Below are 20,779 nucleotides of genomic sequence, written 5' to 3'. Positions count from 1 at the left end.
GGGGCGTAGGTAGCTTTAGGGGAACGGGTTCGGTCGAACCTGTATAAAATTTTGTTTTAGTGTTATATATTAGTGTATTTTGAGATCGCACCCGTAGAAATTTTAGCGTCGAACCCGTAGAAAACCCAAATCTAAGTGATAAACAATTGGTCCTCCATCTCTCGAAATTGTCCGAACCCGTAGAAAAATATTTTTGCCTACGCCACTGGAGCTGTTGCAACACAAACATGAAGTTAGCTTTTTTGCAAACCTCTATATGGCTTCTTCATATGTTATTCATGCACCATAAAATGTACATAATGCATAATCACTTAATAACAATTCCTTTACGATTTCATCAAGATCAACTCAAACAGATTGCTTTTGAAGAACTAAATATTATAAAGACATTCAATTATTCCAAGTAAGCACAACAAAGAACAACATACTATATATACAATACAAAAGAAAACAAGTACTACATGTATATATTAGCCTATTACATACTTTTATGCGTCCGGTCCAAATAAACATAAAAAAGGTTACTTTTAGTTGAGTCACCATACAAAGTCATTGTATCTTCATCATTTCTAAGTCCCATTAGCACTCGCCTAGTAGATCATAGAAAACTTGTGGCTTCTTGTATTCGGCCTCGCACAACGCCTAAAACAAACCATTTGTATAAGCTAGGAAAAAAATAGCACAAAGTGAGTACGACTAACTAGAGTAATTAGTGGACCCACCTCCATCGCGTATGCTATCTGGATCAACTTAGCTTCAGACCATGGTTTCCCGATAAACTGAATACCGATGGGTAACCCGATTCTGTCATACCCAATCTACCAAAAACAGTAAACTGTTAATACGTTTGGTTCAGATAATGTTATTTACACAACTTCAAGAAGCGGTTAAAAGTAGAAACTAAGCATACCGGAACAGTTACAGCAGGCAGTCCAAGAAAATTTCCAGCTATTGAATATCGCACGAGTGCGGCTAAGAGTAAAATAGATTAAAGAAAAAAGCCACGTGGAATAAAAACCAAGCATAAAGTGGTAAATACACACCTCCATTAACATAGTCTAGTTCACCAGTCTCCTGAGCATCATCCTTTATTTCATAGGCTGTTACACTACCAAGAATAATAAAAAGAACTCATTTTATGTCAAGCGGGTCAAATAAAATTAAGTTGCGCTTTTAACCCGTTTGTATTAATAAGCTGATGCCGGTTGTGTTTAATCTCAAACGGATCAAATGAACATAAGTTGCAGTTTCAACCTGTTTACTTATGAATGGGCTGATCCGTGTGGTGTTTTATCTCAAACGGACCAAATAAAAATAAGTTAGCTAAAGGCAGCATTGCCCAAAATGTACTTATAGTTAAGGTACAAGATCATACCCGACCGTAGGTGAAACAATGACGTCAGCCATGCTGAAAATCTTTTCATGGAACCTCATTTGACGATTTCTACAGTCAACATATAGATGAATATGTATAACCGAAATGGATTTTGGGAGAATTTAATCCGGTGGAATTGGTAAGAACTAATACCTGATCCTCTGTGCATTCAAGTAATCCCGACTGTCAAAAGAGCCATATATAGAAAGTGCAACTCTTACATCCCACCCTGATTCCGACCTACATCTGATTCGTTTCAATTTTATAAATTCATCATCATGGGATTTTGTAATTTTTAGTAAAAAAAAATTAACTTAGTACAATGATTAAGAGTTACATACTTATTTTCTAAATGATGAGCAATCGAAGCTGTACACTCTGAACCGATTGTAACATAATGCGCCAGACGCATTACTTCTATATCTGGTATGGTCACCTCCACTGTCTTTATTCATGTACCAAAAAGTATAAATAAATTATTACATCTCATTATAGCAAAATTACTGAAATTAAATAAATTGGACCAAAATTTGAATACCTCCCATCCGTACAACTTTTGAAGACTAGCTATAGCCTTCAAACAACGAGATCTAATGTCATCAGAGCAATCACTGAACCACTGAAGGATCATGGATAGAAAACCAAAAGGTTAAAATAAGTGTCATGAATATTATATGTATCGAAACGTTGAATGTACAAAAGGTTAGCTTTTAAACATCCGAGTAAGAACCTCATCATATTTAGCCAGTTTGATACTAGACATATTAGAATGCTTCAATATTGGCAACTTTAGTCTAGGCTGCAAATGTAGATTAAAAAAATAAGAATAAGACTATTAGCACACGACGTCTAAAATGGGGTAAGGTTAATGTTTTGTGTTATTAAGGAAGGTACCACAGTTGATTGGTGTTGTTCAGGTTGGCCACCGATAGCTGCATAACTGAAAATAACAAAGTGGGACATTATGAAAACACAATTAAAAATCCTCAACCGTGTACAAGATCATAAACAAAACGATGAAATGAGGTGCGTGTAAATCAAGAACACTAACACGATCAGAGAATCCTCAACCGTGCCTGCTAGTACTCCAACCATGCCAACTGTCCAGTTCAAGGGAAGAACACTAGAACAAGTACATAAAAAAACGGTTAGGTATAACAGATTAAGATCTTGTATGTAATGTTTAGCTGAATTCTTCTTACTCACCCAGAGTGCGGTATACGCCCATAGGATGGCTTTAAACCAACAACCCCACATAGGGCAGCAGGCATTCTCACAGATCCTATACAATTAATGCAGGCGGTATAATAATAAAGGTTTAAACAGAAACAGGTCAAACAGTTGGGACGGGTAAAAGTTGTCAAAGCTTTGTTTAATTAAAAAAAGATCCAAAATCTTTTTGTTCATAACTTAAAATTATTGAAATAAACATTTGTAATCATATTTGGCATAATGCGCATTTATAAGTAAAGTATATCCGCAAAAATTGTTTTGGGTCAACCCGACCCGACTGCCCTTTTCAACTAGTCACGTAGCCCGTCCATTTTGACACCTCTGCTAACTAGCATAGGGTTTAACTTGTGGTTACTACAGTATGAGTTTTATTTACCTCCCCCGTCAACACCAAGAGCAACCGGGCACAATCCTGCACATACAACAGCAGCTGATCCACTTGACGAACCACCAGATATCCGTTTAGGATTATATGGATTTCGTGATGCCCTGAACCAATAAAAATAAGCAATAAAAAATTAAGAATATTATTGTACATGATTTAAGAATGATTTTTTTTACCCATAATGAGGATTTATCCCACTGGTTCCTGCACCGAGCTCGTGCATATTTGTCTTTCCCACTAATATGGCACCACATGATCTCAGGCGTTTAACACAACAAGCATCTCCTTTGCAAGGTCTTACTTTATGCAACCAAGTTGAACCTCCTATAAAAATGGTCAGTTATGCCACTTAAGAATACTGTTCTTCACATGCTAAGTTATAAGGTAATAATTTTAAGTTACTTATGATCGAATCCGAACTTGCTAGAAAACATTATAAATTTGAGAACTATTCGGTAATATTATAAACTGTTATCTCAAAGCTTGCACTAATATACTGTGTTCTTGCTTCCATTCTGAATCAAAGCTAAAATGGTATACCAAAACATGAAATTACCCGTAGTTGGATACGGCGAGCAATCTATTTCATCCTTGACAGCAATGGGAACTCCATCTAGAACGGAAATCTGTTCGCCTGCACACATCAATATGTAAATTAAAACAATCCATTCAAAAGCTCAAAATGTTTAAAATTGACGATTCACACTCATGTCATAAACCTGATAAATAGACTAAATTAAATTGTAAATTGTAAGTAAGTTTTGATAAAAAAATGCTGGCAGTTACCTCTCTGGTATCGTAGAGTCGACTCAGTAGCTTGCCTTAAAATATCACGAGCGTCATAACTAATGAAAAATGACATATCCGTTCCTGGATCAGAAGATTGCACAACCGCTGATATCAATCGCTCTGCAACCTGAAGAAAGATGATAAAATCAACAGCTTAAGATACAAACTAGTCTAAAATACTCAGCTGTAAAGAGAAGTGGCAAAATGAGCAAGTCGGGTAACGAGTTAAAGTCAAAACTGGTAATTAACTAGTGCTGATAAAAACATGTCCGGGCCTGTTTGAGCATACCACAAGAGGAGTTATCTGTCCTGATGAATAAGCTCTAGAGTAATCCATTATTTTCCATCTGCGAAAACTGAAATGTGAATCTTGAAGTTTCGCGTCTGGTGACTGCAAACAATCAATGGCATGTTGAACTTGTTCTGCTGGTGACATATCAGGACATAGGCTTTTAACTTCTTCTTTTTCAGTGTCTTCTGCAGTGACCATATATTAATATAAATTGTAAATGTGAGGCTTTTTAGGTTGCATAAATTTGTCTTCTAAGAAAATAGTCATGAAGCCAACCTTCTTCATAAGGATGCAAAGGAACATAAAGAGGTTCATCTTCCATCACTCCATATGAAACTAGCTGCATAAAACATATAATCATTTAGAGATAATATTTACAAGGAATAATAAATTGATACTAATTCCTATTATATATTAAGTCTATTAAGTCTGTTATAGTAGGTAATTAGTCGAGTTGCTAGTTAGCTACTTGAGACCGGCACACTTAAAGCTCATGTCAAGTGGAGCTTAAATGAGCTAGAGCCTAAATTAGAGCTCACGTGATTAACGAGCCCGGGTTTCATATATCGAGTTGACTAAGCTTGTGAACCTATTATTTAAATAAAGGGAAAATGACCAAAATGACCCATTTAACCAACCATATTCCTTGACTAGCCCCCGAATTCTACAAATGCCGAAAATGGTCAATCCAAGAACAGTCGGACCGATCGTTTAAATTTTTCATCCGACGGGTTATGGAACCAACAAGATCTTGATATGTGTCCTCAAAACAACAAGATATGCCATCCGACTGATCTATTATGTCGACCAACTAATCTATTTCGTCGGTCAACTAATCTATCCAATCGGCCCTTTGATTTAAAATTAATCATTTTCTGAAATACCTGACCGAATAGAGTTGGCCAACCGAATAGATCAGTCAGATGGCATATTATAAACATACGGTCCGCCTGTTTTTGGAATGACCATTTTGGGTATTTATAGAATTGATAGCTAGTCAAGAAATGCGATTAGTCAAATGGGTCATGTTAGTCCTTTTCCCTTAAATAAGTGTGATCATTTTAATTTGATATAATAATATATTATAATAAGTATTATTATACAGGGTTGAGTTATAATAAGAAGATTAGTTTTCCTATGAAGGATAGGAAATAATCTTGTCCATTCATTTTAAAATTGAATGGTTGAGATTAGATTAGAGAGATCATAAATTGTAAAATAAGGGTAAGGGCATAATAAGGATAACACATTTGTTGACTTTCTTTCTTCACATGTAAGCTACATGTCAAATACCCCAATCATTTTAAAACGCCCATAACTTTTTTATATGACATTTTTTTCAAGACAATTTCACCATAATAACGAGTGTTTTTTTATCTTTTATATGAGTACATATTGCTATATAAAAATAAAAAAAAAATTCATGGGTATTTTAGAAAGTGTGTTTTACCAAAATTGTGTTTTACAAAATTGTGTTATACAAGTGTGTGTTATTTTTTCATAGTGTTTTTTGCATTGTGTTTTTTACATTGTGTAATTTAATTGTGTGTTTTTCATTGTGTTTTTGTCATTGTGTTTTTATTTTCATAAGCCAAGGTCGAATTTGGAAAGTTAATCACAAGCCAAGATCTAACGTAAGAGAACTCAATATTGGCTCGGCTCAACTCGTTTAGGCGCTACAAGAACACAAGAGCATAACAAGTAATGTCAATAATTGGTTATCATGTCATTACTCCGTATTATATATGTACAGCATCAGATTTTAAGTTCCACGTACTTTGTAGTCTTCAGAATAATTAAATGATTTTGCTTCTATAAAAAGAATTAAAGGGAGACCATAAAATACAAAAAAAAATGTTACATGAAAATAATGATGTAAACTAAAATTCTTAAAAAGGAAATGAAATTTAAAAGGAGATAAAAAAACAAAATAATAAAATCTTTATAGTTTTTAATTTAATATTTTCAATGGCCATAATAAAATGTTACAAGGAAATAATATGTCAAATAAAATTTTTATAGGAAATGAAAGTTTAGGGGAGGTGATATGACAAGTAGAGGAGGGTGTAAGTTTAGCTTAACCCAGTAACAGTTGTATTGAAATGATACTTTTCTTGTCTTCCGTCTTTCAGAATCTGTATTAGTTGTGTGATAAATTCATCTATAACCTGTGTAGATGATGTTACTACATCTTTGAAAATATATATGCCAAAAGAAGTAAATATATAATAATCTAAATGTAATTACCTAAATAATAAATAATAAAAAAACAATTAAAGTTGGAACTAACTTGGTGACGTTACCACCATATTTGTATAATGAAAATGACTTTGATAGGAACTCAACAACTTGGTCATGCTCATGTACTATTGACATAAACAAGCAAGTTCAAGAGAAAAATAGAAACCGACCGATTGAAAGTTAAAGAAAAAATATTAACCGTGAAATCAAACCGATGAGTGGTTTGACCATTTTGTGATAACCAATGATTGGTTTGACCATTTTATGAATATTTTTTGTATATATAATTCAATTATATCTTTAACTTTTATAGCTAAATATGTAAAAGTAATATTTTTTTAGATTTGTATACTTCTTATTTATATAAATAAAGACTCATTTAAGCTCCCAACCCTAATCTATGTAGTAGAGCAGCTCCCGGCCCTTATCTATGCCTTTGGTCTGATTTAGTAAATAAGCTTCAATTTAGAGCTGATAAAAAATTATTGTGCAAAAATTAAGATAGAATGTAAATTAAAATACATCTCATGCAACTTTTACTATGAAACTTTGTACATAGCACTCCTAATTCAAGTCCATTTAATATTTCTAGATAACAAAACGTAGTATCTTATTCATTTACATTTATTATATTCTAGGCAATATATATGTTAGGCATTCTGAAATAAAAATAATTAATGGCTTAGCAAATAGCTAAGTAAAGAGTGTAGGCCCAATTTTAGCTAAGAAAAAGTTATCTTGCGGTGGATTTATATAAGCAACTACTTTTAGATATAAATTATTGTAAAAAAACATACTATCCGTTTTCGGGTTATTAAACTTTGAAAATCACAACTTCCACCAGACGAGGATTAATCTTAACCTAGGTAATTTTGCCAACAATCATATACTAACTGAAAAGTAAAAATGTTAGTTTTTCGATGCGTGAAAAATATGTTCGAGATTACTTGATGAAAATACGTTTAAAGTTGAGACTACTTGTAAACAATTATTGAGTTAGGATTAATCTTACGGTTAATAAGTGAACTATATATATATCCCTTCAGTTTTATAATCTTAAAAGAACATAAAAACAAAAAAAGATGTTATATATACATGTAATAATAACTATTGTTTCTCACACCTCTCGAGTCTCAACTAATTCATTTTTTTTTAGAATGAAAGCAATTCGTTTACTATTGGTTTATCTATACAAGATAAAATTTATAAATAAATTAGTATATTTTTTTCTATTACATAACTTGCATATTTACATGTAAAAAGCACCAAATTTTAAAAATATTAATCAATGGTTAAAGGTTTAACCAATTTAGATTTGTTTCATTTAATCCTCATGAAGGTGGAGGAAGTGCCCACAAGATAAAGGATCGAGTTGATAATCACGTCTAACAAATTTGTTCATATACACGGCTGATATTTCCCCAAGTTCAATCCATACATGATGATACACGAATAATCCATCTATGCCAAATTATTATCATTCATACTCCACCACTAATCATCCAATCTATATATATGTTTATTATTAATTTATTTAGTTTATCAAGATTCCACCGACAGTGCATAAGATAGAACGGATATATTAGTAGCCAAGTAAGCTTAACTATTTTGTATTGTTTTAACATAGTGTTACATTTTATTTTAATTTGCTTGTTTAAAAATATTATATTTATTATTTAAATACACGTATTTTAAATATTTATATATTCTTTTGTGTTTGTAATAGTAATAATATTGACAATTTATGCACTTAATAATTTCATCCATCTGTAATGACTTATCTTGTTTGAATGTAGTCAATTAGTAATTGAACCAACTTGCAACAACATGTCATTCATGTAATTAACACGTTTCAATTATTTATCTAATAAATATCAATTTAGCTTTATACTATATTTTACATGAATATATAAAAAACAAAATATTAGAAGTACATAAACAATAATTGCTCATTAAATTCTAGTTACATCACATAATATTAGAGCAATACTTTCAACTAAAAAGGTGTTTAAAATTGATTCAATTAGGGCATTTCCACTTTGATGGGTAGATTACAAAGAAAATTACTTGTTCTAGAAAAAAAAAGTTGATTAAATTAGGCACCAAATATTAATTAATGTTACATTAACAAGACGATTGATCAAATTAAAGTAAGTTACAACTCAAGTAAATTTAGGAATGTCGTAACCTAACTTTGCTCACTAATTAATCGAGCAAACTCTACATAATTACAATAGCTACCTTCAGATATAAATAACCATTTAAAGGTTCCATGTGATATATAATCAACATTAATTTAACGGCATACCAATCCGGCCCTTGGCCTAAGTAAACCGTGTTAAAATATTATTCGTTTTGTCTAGTGGATTGGCTATTTTGGAACTCATGATTTTACACGTTTTGGTAAAGAAGGTTTCCATCCTTTATAAAGAAAGCTTCGTTTTCCTTCTTCTCAACTGACGTAAGACTTACGTTATAAAATAATATAAATTTGAATCATCATACCTTCTGAATTCGATTATTCTTCTTCAGAAAATACACCAAAACGTTGCCGATCAGCTTCATCTCCAGAAACCACACGAACACCTTCGCGATCAATCCAGCCATCCGAGGCGCTGTATATGCACACATCAATTTAGTTTTTACAATATAATCTAATCAAACAATGAAGAAATGAAAGTAAAATTAGGGTGAAATGATGAAAGAGACCTTTGACGTCAGCATGGAGGTAGATTTGATCGGAGTGAGGGCCGAGATCAACGTCGTCGACGGGGTTGTAAACGAGGCCGTTGTCTGTAATGATCCCCATTAATTCCGTGAAGGAGGATAGTCGAGGTTGGGGGAGAGCAAGAGGAAAAGTATGAGACTTAATAACGTGAACTTTCAACTAAGTAGTTGTTGTATTTATAGTAGCGGTGTGTATGTGTAAGAACTAAAAAGTCCACCTATTTTACACACACTAAAATATATAATGTGTAATTGTATTGTATATGTGTTGAATAATATGATATTTGATTTAAATATATAAACTATAAAGTAACTTTTTAATTAATAAGACAATAAATAACGAAAGAAAATGTAAATAATGGTAAGGTCATGTTATTCTATAAAAGAATATAAAAACAAGAAGAATGAGAATGATTTGTATAAAAAAAACTTTTTAGAAAAAATAATGAAAATTAATTAAAAAAATCATAACTCAAAATTTAATAAAAAAACGAAAAAAGTAAAAAACACAAAAATGCTTCCACCGTCTTTCTCATTATAAAAAAACACAATGTTGAAAAACAAATCATTGTGTTTTTTTATTTATCATTGTGTTTTTGTTGATTTTTGTCATTGATTGTATTTTTTTCTTGATATTGTGTTATACTAATTAACATTGTGTTATATTTTGTTTGGCATTATGTTATATTTTGCGATATATTGCGTCGTTTTTAATTTATCATTGTGAATATTGTTCATATTCGTCATTGTATATTTTCATCGTTTTTCTTTGGTTTTCCCAGTTTTTACACGCTTTGGGGAATGACTAAGAGTGATTGTGATTACTTTATGTTATTTCAATAATAATAAACTGATCATATCTTAATCACACTTTTATTGAGAAACTTTTACTCAATTATTTACGTGACAGTAAATGACGTAATAAGTATCTCCTATATTGTTATAATAACTTGCTATTAAAAGGAATTTCATTTCATACCATGGATCTTCATAACCAATCTTTAAAAGCCCGATGCTTGATAAACGTTGGGTCTATATAGTTCGATTAGGTCGTTGTTTACGAACATTATGAATTAGACTGGTAGCACCGTAGCAAGACTTTAAAAGGCAACAATAAGTCAACAACCAAATAGATTGGGTTTGTTGGGTCTACCAAATAGTTATAACAATTGGAACATCTTTTTTTGAATCTTAAGTCTCTATTAAAATTTAAAAATAATAAATATCTACCTATATTATTAAAGCAACATAACACTTGACGCATTCCCACATAAGATTCCACATAGATGGTTACCATTTTTATATTTCTCAACAATTAATAAAAATAAAAGTTGAATGGTCATTGACATTCCATTTACCAAAATTACATATCACAACAGTTAACATAATTATAACATTTAACATAATTATAACAACGGGTTATTTACGGATTAATTAAAACCTATAGTTATGTTTGTATTTAAAAGATTTATCTCCCCGTCAATTTTAATAACTCATAAAATGTTTTTCTTTTACTTATGTTAGTTACTCGATATTGATAAAACATATATTTTTAGCTGAATGATAATGGAGTGTAATATTTTGTTGATTGCAGGTCACATTGCCATTTTACATTGTCGCTAAAATGTCATTTACAATTTTTATATACTTTTTACTTATTGTTAACTTTAAACAATATAGATCCATATGACGCGTAAACATTTTGATATGTTATTAACACAATTATTTAACCACTCGTGTATCACAAGAGCTATATCCTAGTGATTCATTAATACAATACATATACATACATGCATGTAAAAAATACAAATAATAAAGATTATATGTTTCATTCAGTTTACATTAGGGGTGTGCATAAACCGAAAACCCAAATAAATCGAACCGAAAAAACTAAACCGAATTAGAAACCGGCGGTTCGGGTTTGAACTTTAGAAAAAACCAAAATATTGGTTTTGGTTCGGTTTTCTATATTTTTAAGAACCGAAAAACCGAACCGCAACGAAATAAAAAAAATCAAAATAACCATATTATCTTAACCGTAACCATTAAAACAAAATCTACCGATGACTATTTGTTTAGTTTTAACATATGATGAATAACAAATATATTTGGTTTCTACATATGGTTAATATCAAATAATACTGGTATTTTTAGTTTTGATTTTGAATTTTGATTTTAAATATATCTTTTATTAGCTTTTAATATTTGAAATTCAACTATTCAATACTAGATTTAGAGCCCGTGTAATACACGAGATTATCTAAATTATCAAATTACAAGTAAAGCAAAGAATTACATAACATATGTAAAAAATGCATTATATCTATGTTTGTATCTATACTTTGTGTACAAATGATTTTATTTACATCACAAAATGATTTTTTAAATGAACTTAATAAAAAAATGCGTACAAAAACGTATCATAGAACGTTCCTTTTCTTGAAACTTTCATTGTCAACATCATATATGTATAATTGTAATAATTCAGGAAGAAGACTTCTCATATTGTAGAAGTTCTAACCACCCGACCTAAATATCGAAGGAGTGTTACCTTTATTGATATATTTATTAATTTGCAACACATAGAATGAAATGAGAACATTAAATTATAATGACGGATATTCTTCAAAATCTATGTTTTTCTGGGCTACACCATGAAAAAGATTTTGATAAGTTTCAGGGGGCTTCTCGACTTTGCTATAATGACAATATAAAAATTAGCATGTTAACTCATTCAATTTTGTGAATATTTTGCTTCTTTTGAACACAGTTTTGCATAAAATGTTCCATATAAGGAAAAGTTAACGTTGACACAAATGTTTCAAAGTTGATAAAAATTAGAAGCACTGATATGCATGGGGGCGGCATGTAGGAAGTGCTCACTATGTTTTCTTAAATTTTAATAGTCGAAGGAAAAATGGTTAAGTTGCCAAATCTCGAACCTTTTGATTATTTTCCAAAATGTCCTTGAAAATTAATTTGAAACCCGAATCATGTTTAAAATTCTAACTTTCATATGTTTGACATTTTCAAGTCAACACTTTGAACCCGTAAATTTTGTATGATAAATCTATTTGTATTCTCAAACTTTTAAAAATACTCAAATTTCATATTTTTCGCCCGTAACAAATTTTGACACAAATGTATTTAACTTGTACAAAAAAATATATTTACCAACTTTTAACTGTATAAATAAAATTGAAGTTTCACAAAGCCCGAAACAATCCTTCATAAAAAATCAAGAAATTAAATACGATAAATTCTGTTATATACGAAAGTGACCGGTATATATTTACTAAATAACCCAAACAATATAGTTTACTTAATTAACGGAAAAAATAAATTGATAGATATAAAGCATTTATATTTATAATTTATAAATTTATGACAATTTAAAATAAAAACATTAATATATAACTATTTGGTTTTATAAAAATGGATAAACTTTTAAGCATAGATTTATTATTTAATGATTAAAAAAATGTTTTATAAAATGAAAACATATTCAAGTTTTTTTTTCTTATAATCTTCTACAGTATACATAGTATATGTTAATATTAACATTTGAAATTATATTTTTTTTTAATCTTTAACAAACATGATTTGTTAATTTTTGAATTTCTAAGTATTTTGGAATATATAATAAAATAATATGTTAATATTTATTTTTATAAAAATATATAGATATAATATAAATATAATGTAAAAGGAAAGTAAATATGACATATATTATGGTCAATTAAGTTTGGAAGGAAAAATGTTATGAGATTTAACCATAAAGTAACATGTGTCACAATTATTTTCTTTTATTAGAATATAGGTAGATTCTATTAATTATTAGTTTAAAGAAAAAAAATGGGCAATTTCATATAATAGTAACCAAGTTTCAAAAGTGTTCCAATTAGGTGATTCAATTTTAAAAAGTGTTTCAATTAAGTAACTTAACTTTCATATTTTATTAAATTAAAGGTTTTAACATGTTTTTTTAACGTTTTTCTTTTTTGCTTCATCTATGAAATCTTTTTATCTTTTTTTAGATGTTAACGTTGAGTGGCGACGTGGATTTTATTTTTTATTTTTGAATTTTTATATAATTAACGTTTTTTTAATTTTTTTAAATTTAACTACATGTATTGCAAATTCCGACCCCCACATCTTATCCTCTATTTCTTTCTTGACGCACAAAAAATTGGCGAGACTCGATTTGAAGATTTAGTGACCCAATTAAAGAAAAATACGTATGAGTGACCTAATTGGAACACATTTAAAAGTTGGTTACTATTCTATGAGATATTTTCAGAAAAAAATATCATGCCCAATTTCAATATATTGGGTCAACTTATTAGTTTTTTCCCATAAAGTTTTTACTCGAGTTGCAAAACATAAAAACCCGAATCCAAAGCCGAACCGAAACCAAAAAACCTAAAACCGAACCGAAAAAAACGAAACTAAACGGTTTTAAAAAATCATAAAACCAAAAGTTTGGTTTTTGGTTCGGTTGTCAAAAACCGCACCGAACCGCACCACGCACACCCTAGTTTACATGATTGTTTCAAGTTTCAATTAGATATCAGTTGGCCAGACTATTGAATGATCGAAGCTGAAACATTTAACCGTCAAGCTTGCTAGACTTGCGGTTTTAATCTGAACGATCATATCGACTTTAGTTAACATGTTACGAACGCCTGTAAGATATATTCATAATATCTACCAGACAAGTACTAAAAACTTAGAAGAGTCATAACTTGTAACCAACTATATGGGAAAGAGGTGTACTTCGAATTGCAAAACAAGTGTTGAACTTATTAATGTAACTTCGACATCACATGTGTTCCTTTAAAAACTACCTTTTTACTAGACAACCAGAATATTTAATTTTATAATTGTTTTACATCAAATTCATAAATATTAGCCTTAACTATCAAGTAAACACATGTTCCCCTCTATCAAAGATTGTTTCAACTTGTTTCATATAATAATCTGTTGAAGACTACATGCTCAACACAAAAACTTATCTGTGCCCTCAACATAAAACTTATTTTTGAATCTTGCTTCCACTATTTAGTACCATGATCTCTTGATCAATGTTACATACTCAACAATATATATACTAGTAAATTACACAGATAGTGTGTAACAAAAATAGTATCACTATTGATTTTTTTCGTCTTTTTCTTTTCTTTCTTTTTTTTCTGAAAATACATATATTTTTCTATTGTCTGCTCATTTATAAAGGTTGGAATGTAAGACGTCTAACCTGGAGCACTTGAGCTCGTGTGGGTTGAGAACCCCCCCCCCCCCCCCCCTCCCCCAACACCCACCACACACACACTAGTAGTGAATGCGAATATGGTTTGTGGATTCCGGAACTCACCTGTGGTACATGTAGGGTTGTATTTTCAATTAATTTTAAAAATTCTAGAATATAAGTGTTTTATATTATATTATTTTTTTTAAATCAAAAACATTTTTTTATAAAAATAAAATTAAAACGTATTAAGAAAAACAAAAAAAATGTTTATAAATATTTCAGATTTAATATCGAAATACGACAATCCAGTACGTATGGTTTAGTTTAAACGGGTTATAGTTAAATAACGGCCGATTGTTAGTTATATTTATTTATATATTTTATTTAATAATTGAATATTAGTTGTTATTTATGTTTATACTTTTTAATATTGTTTATGGTCTTCTTTTTTCTTAATTTTAATTATTTATTGTATTTTTTCTTAATAATTTCAAGTGTACGCCATAATATACATGTAATTTACGTTGATGACTTTTTCTTAACAGATTACTTACTAGAGCTAATCTCTCAAATAAAGGGACAGACGTTCTATTTATTTTGTTCATTTTTGTGCAAAAGATATTGAAACAACTTGTCATCTTTTTACATTTTGTGAAGTAGCTTATGCGGCTTGGAAATCGGCTCTCGTTTGGCTTCATTTGTCAGGTCAAACACAATGGAACCAAAAAACATCTATACCTAAATGAATTAAAATCATTTAACAAAGAAGAATAAACTGCTTGCAAAAGGCATTCTCTTTTTTATTTGGCGGGTCTTCTGGAAGGCTAAAACAAAGCGATTTTGAAAGCTAACGATTTGAATACGGAGCTATTATTTGATTTTATACATTTCTCGTTTATTTGGATTGTAACTAGAAATAAAAAAAACTAACATATCTTGGATCAAATGATTTCAAAATTAACCCTCTACTTTTCATGTAAACATTTTCTTTCTTTCTTTCTTTCTTTCTTTCATTTTAAGCATCCAACGTATGTATTTATTTACAAACCATCACTAGTAGGGATTGAACATCTGACCACCATTTTATAACTAAACTATCTTTACCACCATACCAAATGATGTGGGGTGTAACCATGTTATTTGATTGCTTGGCTAGCATTGTCTAACTAACAATATTTTTAGTTAATACATCTTTGTGACTTTGTTAAAAAAATAGATATGTGCGTACTTATGGAACTTATGCTTTTGTACAAATGTTTCTAAGTCTTTAAATAATAACTTCAAACTGCCAAGTTTTAATAGATCAACACATGTAATTAACATATTTGTTGACCAGTATAATGAAATAAAAATATCTTTATTTTATTTTATTATGATTTAACAAAGCCGGTCGTATGTTACCAGGTATATATGAGAGTGATAACTTCTCATTCAAGCTGTTTTAGCCTTCAATATTTTCCTAACAAAAAGATTGGAATATTTGGAATGGGCAATCGTCAACACATCGGTTGAATTTGATTTAGTTAATTTATAATTTTTACCAAACAACTTATTGCTTTACTACATTAATTAATGGCAAATAAGAAGTGTTGGTATAACTTTGTTGATTGAATTTTTCTTCAGGAATATGAATGGTTCTAGTTTCTTTTTCTTGTAGTTTGTTTTTCCTCTTTTCAAGTTGGGTTTGACGATTGCAAGAGTTTAAGATACGTTTTTGTTATCTTGTGATTAAGGTTATACTTAAGTTAGTTGTTCGTTGGGTGAGAGGTGCCTAGGAAACCTGTTTTATAGACCATGATTTATTTATTATTATTATTATTATTATTATTATTATTATTATTATTATTATTATTATTATTATATGTACCGTGCTCAATGGCTTATAATAAAATAGTACAAATTGGGTTAAATACAATAACATTATACGGATGAAATACTATCATAGGTAATATTTTCATCTTCTTCATGTGATTTGGTTTTTTTTCATTTAAAATTCTTTTTTCTTGCTTGACTATTCATATGGTTTTCTAAATTGGAAAATTCCGAAACTAGCCTAATTTGATCAATTTTTCTAAAAATATATTGTTTTTATATAACTTTAACTATTTTGAGGCCACTGTATTACACGGGTAATTGATGAAAATTTTGTACTTTAACGATTAAGTAAAATATAGTTAACAAAATGATCATGTATTTTATAGAGTTACAATTTACATTAATATTACAGAAATTACATAACTAAAATTACACAAATATGTTACAAATAAGTAAAACAGTCCTTGTACGGTACATTTGTGATTGTATTGGTTGGTATACATTGTTTATCACAAATCAAATATTTAGTTCATGTCTGCTTGTAACTCTTGATAAGGTAACATATAGGTATGCTTATAACTCATGATATAGCCACGCATAATTTTCCGTATGATAAATAAGATTCTTCAAGTACATACCAACGCTAGATAAATGATAATGCATCTATGAAACTAACTAAAAATATATATATTCATACACATAAAATGTCATACCTGCTAATCAATTAATATATATAATGTCATTTGAGATCATGTGCTCATGTTTATCCCAAAAACATGATTATCCAAAAAACTAGATTACCTGAACTTTGATGATATAGTCATCCTTATAATTTTTAGAATTTGAAATTGATTGATCATGATAAATTTGGTGTCATAAATATTCTGTGTATGACAAATTTTTACTTGATTTTATATTTTACAATTAACAATTGTATAATCAAACCAGGGCCGGCCTAGGGGTGAGGCAGGGTAGTCGACGGCCATAGGCCCGACACCCGCAAGGCCCGAATTTTTTTTATTTTTTTTTTAAATTATATGCATTTTTATGAAAAAGTTATGTGTAATCAATGTTTCAACATAATTACATAACCACTAGCTTGGTGGAGGTATGGCCTCTAACCAAGAGGTTGTGGGTTCTAGTCTTACTTGAGACATTTTTAAGTTTATTTTTATACAAAACTTTTTTGCATAACTCAAATCATAACCAAGTAAGCACACTTAAAATAAAATTGTTTAAACCTAACAAAATGTTTCTTTTACTTAAGGCCCAAAAAAAATTTCGTCTTTGGCCAAAAAAAAAAATTCGACTTCTCGGAGCCGGCCCTGAATCAAACAACATATAAAACTGAAAATTAAAATATAACAAAATAATTTTTCATTTCATATTAATGGAAAGTAACAAAGACATACTAACCTTAAAGTCATGTTCAAATAAAAGTGATTATTCTGAGTTAGTAGAATAATAGAATATTTAAAGTTACATAAAGTGATAAAGTGAATGTAGTGATTCTTATTTATAATAGTTGAAAGTATTGTATAAGGAATGTTTAAATTTTGATACCAATCCCCTGTTATTTGTTAATATTATGAGAGTTGTTGGAATATTTAATTAATCGATACACATATATATATATATTTTTTTATATTTATATTTATATATATAACTTAATAGAAAAAAAAAGCAAAGATTTTGGATTTGTTGGAAGCATGGTAAATGATTTTTAACCGGATTAACTATTTTTTTTAAATTAATGTGAAAATATATGTTCTGAAGCATTTTGGTCTGAATTATAAAAGAAAATATTAAAAACTAAATATTGATTTTTTTATTGCTAAAACCCTTTATACTACACAAAAAAATCATATAAATAAATGACATATGCTTCATATAATAAATTGGTATACATACTCAACAATATATATACTAGTAAATTACACAGATAGTGTGTAACAAAAATAGTATCACTATTGATTTTTTTCGTCTTGTTTCTTTCCTTTTTTTTTTTCTGAAAATACATATATTTTTCTATTGTCTGCTCATTTATAAAGGTTGGAATGTAAGACGTCTAACCTGGAGCACTTGAGCTCGTGTGGGTTGAGAACCCCCCCCCCCCCCCCCCCAACACCCACCACACACACACACACTAGTAGTGAATGCGAATATGGTTTGTGGATTCCGGAACTCACCTGTGGTACATGTAGGGTTGTATTTTCAATTAATTTTAAAAATTCTAGAATATAAGTGTTTTATATTATATTATTTTTTTAAAATCAAAAACATTTTTTTATAAAAATAAAATTAAAACGTATTAAGAAAAACAAAAAAAATGTTTATAAATATTTCAGATTTAATATCGAAATACGACAATCCAGTACGTATGGTTTAGTTTAAACGGGTTATAGTTAAATAACGGCCGATTGTTAGTTATATTTATTTATATATTTTATTTAATAATTGAATATTAGTTGTTATTTATGTTTATACTTTTTAATATTGTTTATGGTCTTCTTTTTTCTTAATTTTAATTATTTATTGTATTTTTTCTTAATAATTTCAAGTGTACGCCATAATATACATGTAATTTACGTTGATGACTTTTTCTTAACAGATTACTTACTAGAGCTAATCTCTCAAATAAAGGGACAGACGTTCTATTTATTTTGTTCATTTTTGTGCAAAAGATATTGAAACAACTTGTCATCTTTTTACATTTTGTGAAGTAGCTTATGCGGCTTGGAAATCGGCTCTCGTTTGGCTTCATTTGTCAGGTCAAACACAATGGAACCAAAAAACATCTATACCTAAATGAATTAAAATCATTTAACAAAGAAGAATAAACTGCTTGCAAAAGGCGTTCTCTTTTTTATTTGGCGGGTCTTCTGGAAGGCTAAAACAAAGCGATTTTGAAAGCTAACGATTTGAATACGGAGCTATTATTTGATTTTATACATTTCTCGTTTATTTGGATTGTAACTAGAAATAAAAAAAACTAACATATCTTGGATCAAATGATTTCAAAATTAACCCTCTACTTTTCATGTAATCATTTTCTTTCTTTCTTTCTTTCTTTCTTTCATTTTAAGCATCCAACGTATGTATTTATTTACAAACCATCACTAGTAGGGATTGAACATCTGACCACCATTTTAAAACTAAACTATCTTTATCTGTTGGTGCATGTTTTGTGGCCGTCGCTTGGCGAATAGTTTAGATTGTTTATGTTGTATGCTGTACACCTAGATAGTGGTCCACGCCGAAAGTCATCCATTCGAAAGAGCATTTTCAAATGGATACTCATTCGATCGAACCAGTCTCTGATTCGATCGAATGAGTCTGCTATTCGATCGAATAGGACTCATTCGATCGAATGAGTCCTGATCGAATAGCAGTTGGTATAAATACCCAGCTTTCAGGCGTGGTTTGTTAAGGATTTGCGTGCCCGGAGCCTAGGTGCTGTCCGGATGAGGGGGGAGGCCATGCTCGACCTCCCCCTGCCATAGATCGTGATTTCAGTGTTTAACAAGTATGTAATCTTTCGTTTTTATCAATGAAATCGTTTGTTTCGTGTTTGTTTCTATCCGTCTTTGGTTATCAAACCTTCCGTCTCGAACCGGCTCGGATCGTCTCGGTCCCGACTGAACCAACAATTGGTATCAGAGCCACGGTTACCGCTAGAAGGGTCTAACAACCGATCTAGCAAGCCGAGCTCTTGATTTTATGCGTTCTGGACGTTAAACTGTTGGTGTGTTCTTCGTGTTCTTCGTGTTCTTCGCGTTTTCTGGGCTGGCGATGAAGGAGTCGAATCTGCCATTCGATCGAATAGGCCTATTCGATTGGCTGATTCGATCGAGTAGGTCTTCCCGCTCAAAAGTGTCACATTCAAACGCCAGTTTTCCCGCCCATTCGATTGACTTCATTCGATCAAATCAGATTGTATTCGATCGAACTGGTTTTCCCGCTCAAAGTGTCAAATTCAAATAGCTGATCGAACCAGTTCTTCATCCGATCGAATCTGTGCTTCATTCGACCGAATGAGCCCTATTCGATCGAACATGTTCCAGACCAAAAAAAAAAAAAAAAGTCTGGAACGCTCGCTTACACGAAAATTTGCCCAAGCCATTTTTATCAGTCGGGAAGTCTTCTGAAAAAGTTTGGCAAAAATAAAATGTTTTCGACAAAATTTCCGGGAAATTTTCGGTTAATTTTCGGGTCAGTGATGAAGATTTTTCTGGACATCCTATACAAGTTGATTACAATCCAGAAAAAGTTTGGTGACAGTGAAATTTTCACTGATATTTGCCGGCAAAGTCAGAGCGTTTAAATGTTTAATGGTTAAAGCGGCAAATTGGGGCAATGAACAAAGCACAATCACCTGAAGGAATTATCGTTTACAAGTTTAATGGATAACCCCTTGTTCATTGAGCTTCTACAGTGGTGATTGTTATAAGAACACAGAAGAACAGAGAAAAGTGATTACTGATGAGTTATAATGTTATTGGTTTGGTATGTACACATTGGCTATTGTTTCTTTTTCTCCGCTGTTCGAGGATTGAGCCTGAAAATGTTGGCTACGAGCAACATCTGGGATGCTTCTTTAATAGGGTTCAATCTTGTACCTGAAAATGTTGGCTACGAGCTTCAGAAGAGGCTTCTGTAATAGGGTACAAG

General features: G+C 30.5%; 1 protein-coding gene across 2 annotated transcripts; it reads right to left on the bottom strand.

Annotated features, from left to right (window-relative positions):
- Positions 1–438: 438 nt before the first annotated feature.
- LOC143615713 (fatty acid amide hydrolase-like) lies at positions 439–9,186 on the bottom strand. Of its 2 annotated transcripts, none has more exons than XM_077088774.1 (20): positions 9,025–9,186; positions 8,821–8,930; positions 4,351–4,414; positions 4,072–4,259; positions 3,780–3,909; positions 3,550–3,627; positions 3,170–3,317; positions 2,985–3,097; positions 2,582–2,657; positions 2,427–2,498; positions 2,270–2,315; positions 2,106–2,174; positions 1,914–1,994; positions 1,717–1,820; positions 1,529–1,621; positions 1,376–1,444; positions 1,044–1,108; positions 911–972; positions 723–818; positions 439–642 (listed from the first exon to the last, which is right to left on the bottom strand). In XM_077088774.1, the coding sequence occupies exons 1-20, from the start codon at positions 9,122–9,124 to the stop codon at positions 580–582; spliced, it is 1,827 nt and encodes a 608-aa protein (XP_076944889.1). In that variant the 5' UTR covers positions 9,125–9,186; the 3' UTR covers positions 439–579. The 2 variants fall into 2 exon arrangements, with proteins under 2 accessions (XP_076944889.1, XP_076944890.1); XM_077088775.1 differs by having other exon boundaries at positions 4,072–4,256.
- Between the last annotated feature and the right edge of the window lie 11,593 nt (positions 9,187–20,779).

The sequence above is a fragment of the Bidens hawaiensis genome, unplaced genomic scaffold, assembly GCF_021521415.1.
Source record: "Bidens hawaiensis isolate Kalapana, Puna unplaced genomic scaffold, B.hawaiensis_p1.1 tig00044022_1, whole genome shotgun sequence".
In the NCBI taxonomy this organism is placed as follows: Eukaryota; Viridiplantae; Streptophyta; class Magnoliopsida; order Asterales; family Asteraceae; genus Bidens; species Bidens hawaiensis.
Note: the sequence above shows the minus strand (reverse complement) of the source record. Positions and strands in the feature narration are given on the sequence as shown.

What these genes read in the sequence shown, in the direction of transcription:
- LOC143615713 (XM_077088774.1), bottom strand. Translation starts at nt 9,124, where the DNA reads ATGGGGATCATTACAGACAACGGCCTCGTTTACAACCCCGTCGACGAC. An exon ending in AACAACACCAATCAACTGTG is followed by an intron (nt 2,175 to 2,269) that starts GTACCTTCCTTA and finishes CTACATTTGCAG; the next exon opens with CCTAGACTAAAGTTGCCAAT. An exon ending in GCTCATCATTTAGAAAATAA is followed by an intron (nt 1,622 to 1,716) that starts GTATGTAACTCT and finishes GAAACGAATCAG; the next exon opens with ATGTAGGTCGGAATCAGGGT.